This window comes from Mastomys coucha, unplaced genomic scaffold, assembly GCF_008632895.1.
Source record: "Mastomys coucha isolate ucsf_1 unplaced genomic scaffold, UCSF_Mcou_1 pScaffold21, whole genome shotgun sequence".
Taxonomy (NCBI): domain Eukaryota; kingdom Metazoa; phylum Chordata; class Mammalia; order Rodentia; family Muridae; genus Mastomys; species Mastomys coucha.
In genome coordinates, this window is record NW_022196904.1 from 36453576 (window position 1) to 36462402 (window position 8827).

Sequence of the window (8827 nt, forward strand, 5' to 3'; positions counted from 1 at the left end):
GGGTTTCTCTGTGTAGCCCTGGCTGTCCTGGAACTCACACTGTAGACAAGGCTGGCCTCGAACTCAGAAATCCGCCTGCCTCTGCCTCCCAAGTGCTGGAACTAAAGGCGTGCACCACCACCGCCAGGGCCTAGGATGCTTATGGAGTATTTAGAACTGAGTGAAAGAATAAGATAAATTGAAATAATAATGCAATGTATTTCAAGTAGAATTTTGAAGTTGATAATAAAAAGAAAACTACCAGGCAATGGTGGCACACACCTTTAATCCCAGCACTCAGAAGGCAGAGGCAGGAGATCTCTGTGAGTTCATGGTCAGCCTGGTCTACAAGGCCAAGTTCCAGGACAGCCAGAAACCTCTCTCTATTCTGTGTGTGTGTGTGTGTGTGTGTGTGTGTGTGTGTGTGTGTGTGTGTGTACATCCATCCATACATACACACATATATATGCATATGAGGAGGGGAGAAAAGAAAATTGTCCTGCTTTAGTAATGACAAGAGCTGCCATCATGTCTGGCTCTTTGGAGATGGAACCCTGGAGTCAACAGCACTCTAAAGTATTAAAGTACTAGAAAAGTACACTACCTTTCAACTACGCACTAGCGCCTTTTTATTTTATTTTTTTTAATTTAGAGACAGGCAACCATGTAGCCTTGGCTGTCCTGGTGTAGACCTGGCTGGTCTCAAACTCACAGACATCTGCCTGCCTCTATCATTCAAGTGCTGGGACTAAAGGCATGTGCTAACTCTCCTTGTATATGTGTATGGGTGTTCTACCTTCATGTATGTCTGTGTGTGCAGTACCTACAGAGGCCAGATGGTGTCCCATGGAACTGAAGTTACAGGTGGTGTAAGCTGCCATTTGGTACTGGGAATCGAAGCCAAGATTCAGTGGACTTACCTGCTAAGCCATCCCTCTAGATCCTAGAGGGTTTCTATGTGTAGTCACCTTGGTCCTGGAACTGGCTCTGCAGACAAGGCTGGCGTTATACTCAGAGACCCACCTGTCTCTGCCTCAGTGCTGTGATTAAAGTTGTGTGCCACCACTACTTGGCTCAGCCCCTAATTCTCATTTTAAGTTGCTCAAGCTGCTTTTTGAACTTACTCTATAACACAAGGTGACTTTTAAAAATTGTTGTTAATATATTTATTACATATGTGTATACATCATTGTATGCTTGTAGCAGACAAAGGACAACTGTAGGAGTCAGTTCTCTCCATCCACCATGTGATTCCAGGAATTGAACCCATGTCAGGTCGGGCAGCAAGTGTCTACCTACTGAGATATCCAGTGAGGCTCAGGCTGACTGTGAACTTGAAGTCCTCCTGTCTCAGCCTCTGGAATAGCTGGCATGACAGGCCTGAGCTCTAGTTGTGGTTCTGTTTGCATTTCTTGTCTGACTTGTATCAAGCCACAGAAATGCATCTGTGAGGACAGCCGTGATCTGCTCGAAGTACCATCTCTTCATAGGGTCACAGCTGCACAGAGCATACACTCCTCTGTCTTATTTGTCACTGTGCCCCAGTGCTGTCACAGGGCTTGAAACACACCAGCCACTCAACACCTGGCTGTCAAGGCAAGGACAGGGCAATGCTAGGTGCTACAGCAGAGGCCAGCTGCTAAACCACCCCAAGGTCTGCACTTTTGTCTTTACTGTCCTCTGGCTGTTCTCTAGGGTCCTACAGTGTAGTAACTACCTATCTTCTTTCTCTTCTCCAAACTCCAACATAAATTCCCTTTGTCAATCCTTCAAAAGTGACCTAAAACCTTTTATTTTGTTTGGATTGTCTAGGTGTATATCTGAATGTGTAAATGCACATGCCCTTGGAATCCAGAAGAGCGTGTGAAATCCCATAGAGCTAGAGTTATAGGCATTTCTAAGCCAACTGATGTGGGTCCTAGGAACCAAATATTGGTTCTCTACAAGTATATTTAACTGCTGAGCTACCTCTCCAGCCCTGTTGGGGTTGGTTTCTGGTTTGCTTTGGTTTGTTTTTTCGAGACAGGGTTTCTCTGTGTAGTCCTGGCTGTATACACCAGGCTGGCCTTGAACTCAGAAATCCACCTGCCTCTACCTCCCAAGTGCTGGGACTAAAGGCATGCGCCACCACTGCCCAGCTTTTGTTTTGTTTTTGAGCCAAGCCTTGCTATGGAGCCCAGACTGTCCCTATACTCACCATCCTAGCCCCGTGGCCTTCCAAATGGTACGCTGACAGCGTGCGACCCCAGCCCCTTGCTTCTGCTCACGGCTGAGCAGTCCTGTTCTCACACTTGTCCTAGAGGTCTGTACTACCTTTGCTTTGGTTTCCAGCTGCCCTCCTAACTTCTCAAGTCTATTCTCACAGACAGAGCAATCATTCAACAGTTTAGACTTTCTCCTTGACACACAGTCTTACCTAAGACAATCTGAAACTCACTAGCCTCCTGTCAGCACCACCGTGCCTGGTTCTAGAGGAATCCAGTGAGCCACTTCCTGCCTCTGCTCAAAAGCATTCTACAGTTTTTGGTTTAGCCACGGAAAAGCTACAGTGCCCAGAGCCCTTTGGCCCCCATGTCTCCTCAGTCCTCACTCAGGTCCGATGCTTACATGTACTTGGCCTAAGCAAGCTGCAACTGCAGTACCTCTGAACACTTTACCGCCCTGCATGGACCCTGTTCCTCTCAAACCCAGGACTTATGGCCTTTCCAGTCCTGATACTCCACAGGACCAGCCACTGGCAGACTAGCTTGTGCTCCCTTCTGTCTACTCAATCTCATCTTAAGGAACAGATACCCAAACAACATGGAGTTTTGTTTTGTCTTTGTGGTGCTAGGGATGGAACCCAGGACCTTGTTCACCCTAGGCAGATACTCCACCATCAAGCTATGCCCTCAGCCCTTCGCTGAGATATGTTGGGTAGGTGCTCTACTGCTGGACACCAGCCCCAGCTCCAAGGGTAGGAATTCTACAGAGCTGTAACCCCAGTACTTCAAATAGCGACTGATAAACCAGAGGAATCAAACAGGATTCATCATATAAACGAGTCATCAAATGTCTGTGGGCGACATTGTTAGGAATGGAGTTAGCCAAAGGGGCTCAGTGGGGTGCAGAGGATCATCCCACCAGTAGTTAACAGAGACAAAGCAGACCCATTTTTAACAGGTACCCATGCCAAAGTCTACAACCCTTCCTATCTCCATCTCTTCTCACAGGGTCCGAAGCATCTCTCATGTAAGGGAGCACAGAGCTTCCCACTGTCCTTCTGCTGACACCTACTGAGCTCAACATCCTCCCCTGAGCAGCTTGGAGGAGTCATTCTTTAGATCTTAGCCAATGCCAACAGCAGCTACTAGGACCTGGCCTAAGACCTCACCCCACATCAGCCCAGCCACCCCTCCTTAAGAAGCCATCAGCAGCCTCTCCTAACATGAATAAACTGAGAGGTGAGGTCCCTCATTCAAGGTCACACAGTGATAGAGTTCTATAACACAAAGCCAGCTCTGGCCGACCACATCCATTCATGGAACCTCTGAAAGCTCCTGACAGCTCCAGATACAGCATCTGCTCCCTGGAGTTGTGAGCTGAACAGCAGCCAGGCCATCCCATTGCTACACACCTTCCTAGAAGGGATCATGGTCCTCATATTGACAAGCCAAGGAAGGCTTGGATCCAGGCCTGCCTTGCTCCCTTCCTTGGGGTACAAACTTCCCCTACCCCCAGTTTGTTAGATCTCTTCCCATGGAGCATTGAGATGCCTTGCTTCCTCCCAGGGGTCTGCTTCCATCATAAACACTCACTTTGTGATACCTTCCCAGGTCCTGCTGGTATCTGAGGTTGCCCCAAGACTTTATATCTATATTTCCTCTCTTCTTGTATGTAGCCTCTTCAATGCCGTTCATGTTTGCGGGTTGGAGGGTTTGGGGGACATTGGCTTTTTCAGACAGGGTCTCTCTGTGCAACCCTGGCTATCATGGAACTTGATTTGTACACCAGGCTGGCCTTGAACTCACAGAGATCAGGCTACCTATGTCTCTGAGGTGCTAGGATTAAAGGGCTGCCCAAGCACACTTGGTACCTTCCATGTCTTTTAAGCAATCTTCCAGGTAGAGTCTTTTCATACATCATCCTCTGGTCCTCTGTCCCCCACCTCTTCATCTCTAGTCTGTCTGCTGTCCCCCAACCTTATCATCTCTAGTTTTTCTGCTGTGTCCTCACCTTATCATCTCTGGGCCCTATGGTGGTGCTCCCACCATGTCATCTCTGCTTCCTCTGCAGTTTCCCCCACTTCCATCACTGATCCCTTCGCTGTCCCTCACCTTATCTTCTCTATCCTTCTGCTGTCAACCCATTTCTATTTCTGATTCCTAATATCTCCCCACTTCATCATCTCTGGTTACCTTGATGCCCCCCACTTCCATCTCTAGTCTCTCGGCTGTCCCCCTCCACTTTATCATCTCGAGTCCCTCTGCTGTCCTCCCACTTTATTATATCTGGTCTTTCTGCTATCCCCCAATTTTATCATCTCTGGTTCCTGGGCAGTTCCCCAACTTCTGGCCCTTGGCCCTAGGTGGTTGCCCGCCTCCCACCTCTTCTGCGTCCCTGATTTACTCCATCTAGGCTCGGAATGGCACTGAATGACCTACCTAACCCGTTGCCCTATTCCCTCCACCTCCTCCCGCCACGTCCGCCCGCGCCATCCTGGTCCTTCCCGGGAGGACACCCCCGCTCTTCCCTGCTCCCTCCGCCCGGTTGCCGCGTGACCCCCGGGCCCCGATCGTGAGCTCACAGTTCCGGATGTCGGAGATGAACACGGCAAGCCCACGCATGCCATCGCCTTTGGATACAGCCGGCATGATGGCGGAGGGCTCGGCTCCAAGCCTGGCCGAACGGGCGAGGGGCTAGCTGACGGCACCGGGCGGAAAGGACCCCAGACGGCGCCGAGGTGCCGGCCGGGGGAGGGCGGGCTAGCGGCGGGCTGGCTGCAGGCCGACGCCCCGCCTCAGACCCGCCCCTACGGATTGTCATCCGGGAACGTACACCACTTGTTAGCTGAAAGCCCTGCCGCTCACAATAGAACGCCCGCCCCCCTCTCTCTCTGATTGGGTAAATAGTAAAGATACCCGGCGATGATTGGTGCAGTACCAGGCTATTTCCGTTCGGAGCTGGGAGGCAGGGGGCGTTGCCCTAGAGACAGGCGGAGTTCGATGACACACCCTGGGACCGCCCCCTGAACGGCCGAGACCAACTCTAATTGGATGGACCACCAGCTCCGCGCCAGTAGGGCGGGATGTAAGAGGCCGAAGGAGGCGGAACTTCGGGAAAAGAAGACCAATGGGTGAGGAGATTGCACTCCGCAAGGCTCTGCCGATTCGCCGGAAGCGTCATACTTCCGCCCTCGAAGGGGCGGTTGTGGGGGGCGGGCAAAAGGGCGACGACCCGTAGAAAAGGAAGGAGAAAGAAGGCCTGTCAGTCAGCTGAGCCGCGATAGGTGGAGCGATGCCTGCAATTCCCTGCTGCAGAGAGGGGCTGGGCGAGGCGAGACTGTGAGGTGTCCACTACGCAGGCGCCTCTCTCTTCCCAGCCTGTCTCCACTCCTGCGACCCGAGCCTCGGGAGCATTCCTCTTCCCTCTTCTTTCCCTAAAAACAATACCTGTAAATTTGATTTGTCTGGAAACCTTTCATCCATGAGAGGAGGGACTGCCAGCCAAGGCTTGTTACCATAGATACTGAGGTCCAAAGAGATTGAATGGCTTCCCCAAGACTACACAGCTCAAAAATTGAAAACTGGGGGATTACTATTTTGGTTTTTAAATATTTTTCAATATAGGTTGCTCTTTTTTCCTCCCTCAATCCCAGTATCGAAGACAATCTGCATATAATGGTCATAAGATCAAAATTGCTTCCCAAGGAAAAGCCAGTTAAAGCCACAGTTGAGGACTGGGTCAGTTTGTTTTGCCTCCGACTCCCTAGGTTCTTTGGTTCACTGGTTGCAGGGAAGTCAAAGCCCCCAGATGGCCAATGCCTAGGGCTATTGAGAAATTTGAGGCAAAGGGACTTGGAAGAGTCCATGTCTATTATCCCCATAAACAAAACAGCACCCCAGACAGGCTTTTCTAATTTCTGACACCCCCAGAATGGGTCTAGAAGGTGTGTCCTGGGACCTAAGAAGGGGCAACACTGAGACCTTGTGAATAGGGCAGTTTTCTGTGAGTTTGAGGCCAGCCTGATCTATGTAGAGAGGTCCAGGATAGCCATGACTACATAGAGAGTCCCTGTCTCAAAAAACAGAAAAGGTTAAGGATGTAACCTTTAATCCCCAGTAAGGGAATGGGTGTATGTGTGGCTCAGAGATAAAGCCTCTACTTAGAAATCCCCTGTGAGGGACTGGGGCATGGCTCAGATGCAAAGCTCTCACCTTGAATCCTCCAGTGAGGGGCTGGGGCCTGTTTCAGTGGGAGAGTACTTGACTAATACATCCAAATGCTGAGTTCAATCCTGAGCACTGAAAAAAAAAAAAAACAAAAAAACAAAAAACAAAAAAAACCCACAAAATCAGATGTCTACTTCCTGGAGAGTTTCTAAGTATTAGAGACATCCATAAGATGCTTAAGGATACGGATTACCAGTGATGTTTGAGCTAATGGTCCATGGAGGGATATGGAGAAGAGACATAAAATATAGCAAGAATATATACAAAGTCTATCTCTAATTAGCCTAGTAGAACATCTCTTCCTATTCCCTGCTCATGCAGCCTGGTATGGACAAGAGGAGTTACTGAGTTCTGTGTAAAAAGAATGGCCTTTTATTCCGGGTCCCTCACAAGTAGACAGGAACCTCAGTGTTCCCCGACATGTCCACACTGCTTGCATAGCTGTTGCTCTTAGATTGCTTGCTTGTTCTGAGACAGAGACACACTATGTACACCAGACTGTCCTGGAATCACACAGATCCTCCCACCTCTGACTCCATAGTATTAGGATTAATGATGTATGCCACTATGCCCAGTTCACAGGTTTTTGGTTTTGTTTTGTTTTTGTTTTGTTTTTTTTTTTTTTTTTTTTTTTTTTTTTTTTTTTTTTAAGATTTATTGTTTTATTATGTATACAGCATTCTGCCTACATGTATGCCTGCAGGCCAGAAGAGGGCACCAGATCTCATGATAGATGTGGTTCCTGGGAATTGCACTGTGGACCTCTGTTAGAGCAGACAGTGCTCTTAACCTGAGCCATCTCTCCAGTCCTCACAGGTTTATTTTTAAGTCCAGACCTAAAGCAAAAGCTTTCTGAAAAGCAGCAAATACCAGGGGAGGGAACTCAGACTGCCCAGCAGTGGCATCTGTGGGAAGCACAGCTTAGAGTGAGCATTGGAGAAACCAGACCTGTTTTCTTCAACAACAGGAAAGGAATGGTTTCTGGCTCCGTGGATGTAGTCAAAAACCCTGGTGATCCTGTACCATTGTATTAGGAGCCATGCCCTACCTAAATCCCCCCAGTATCTTGAGCTTTGTCTATCAGTGGCTAGAATACATCCCTATGAAAGAGACCCCATGTACTTTGCATCTTCCGAAGTCAGAATCTGTCTGTGTGCTTATCACAGATTCTTCCTCTAGGATGTAGCTGTCTTTGGCTACTTTGTAAGTTCTTCTTTCTTCCACCCCTTCTTCACCACTTTTCTGCCCACAAGATAAGAGAAAAAAAGGGTAAAGAGGGAAGGAAAAGATTCCTGAATAAAGTTAGGAGTAGGAAAGGGGGTGTAAGTTTCTTGGGGCAAGTTTGATCTTCACCATCAGGATATCTAACTTCATTTTCATGTTTCTTCTTTTCCCACAACTACTTAACAAACCATGACAAACAACAACCAACAACCACCCAAACACCCACACCAGCTCTCAGGCCTTAGCATTTATATACCCTCTAAAAAGTCCCCAGAATTCCATACATCATACATTCACAGAAACAGCATGAGGCAAATCATAGTCAGCTACTGTGGACAATCTAAAGCAACCCCATATCCCACACCTGGGATTAAAACAAAAAAAAAATCATATTTTTGTGTTTTTTAAAGAAACCAAAATTCCAAAATTCTCGCTGGGCAGTGGTGTTGCACACCTTTAATCCCAGCACTTGGGAGGCAGAGGCAGGCAGATTTCTGAGTTCGAGGCCAGCCTGGTCTACAGAGTGAGTTCCAGGACAGTCAGGGCTACAGAGAAACCCGGTCTCAAAAAAAACCAAAAACCTGAAACAACAAAAAAAAAAGTTCCAAAATTCTCACTACATTTCTCCCTTTCTGTTTTAACCCATGAATTAGGCCATATGGCTGTTTGTAATGGGTAACTTTAAACAGAGACATTATCAATGAAATAAGTGGCCAAGGTTTTCAGGAACCCTTTCCTGCTCAGCTTTAGTCTTTGTCAGTCTTGATGGCATCCACAGCCTTTCATTTCCTGTGGAAATAAAAACAAACCTGCATCCTCAATGCAAAACTTTCCCTTCCAGTCTGATAACACATCCTTATAGTATATAGCCTGATTTAATTCCACAGCTTTTCTATAACCCAGTATCTCATGGCTGCTATTGTTCCTTTCTCATTAACATTCAGAACACTTAAAGTTAACACAGCACTATTTAGTCTATCCCTATCCCTAGGGGTCTTTATTCTTCTTTTAAGGTATGATCAGCTCTTTCTATAACTGCTTGTCCTGTAGGATTGTGTGGTATACTTGCAATGTGCTTTATATTATAATATGTAAAGAATTGCTTCACCGTACTGGAAACAGATACATGGCATTGCCAGTCTTTTGTGTGTGTGTGTGTGTGTGTGTGTGTTTGTTTTTTTTTTTTTTTTTTT

At 47.6% G+C, this 8827-nt stretch overlaps 2 protein-coding genes across 7 annotated transcripts in view; one reads left to right on the forward strand and one right to left on the reverse strand.

The window, feature by feature from the left end:
- Ap2a1 (adaptor related protein complex 2 subunit alpha 1) overlaps positions 1–4996 on the reverse strand; it is a 31838-nt gene extending 26842 nt beyond the window's left edge. For 4 of the 6 annotated variants that reach the window (XM_031386485.1, XM_031386481.1, XM_031386484.1 and 1 more), the window contains exon 1: positions 4766–4996. In XM_031386485.1, coding sequence (XP_031242345.1) covers positions 4766–4832 — 67 coding nt within the window. In that variant the 5' untranslated portion in view covers positions 4833–4996. Of the gene's footprint in view, positions 1–3595; positions 3715–4054; positions 4077–4765 lie in introns of those variants that run through there. The other 2 variants (XM_031386483.1, XM_031386487.1) reach the window with 2 other exon arrangements.
- The window catches only part of Tsks (testis specific serine kinase substrate), a 29133-nt gene continuing 25122 nt past the window's right edge, over positions 4817–8827 (forward strand). Inside the window, exon 1 of the mRNA XM_031386497.1 lies at positions 4817–5314. Within this exon, the coding sequence (XP_031242357.1) occupies positions 5235–5314 (80 nt within the window). The 5' untranslated portion in view covers positions 4817–5234. The remainder of the gene's footprint in view (positions 5315–8827) is intronic.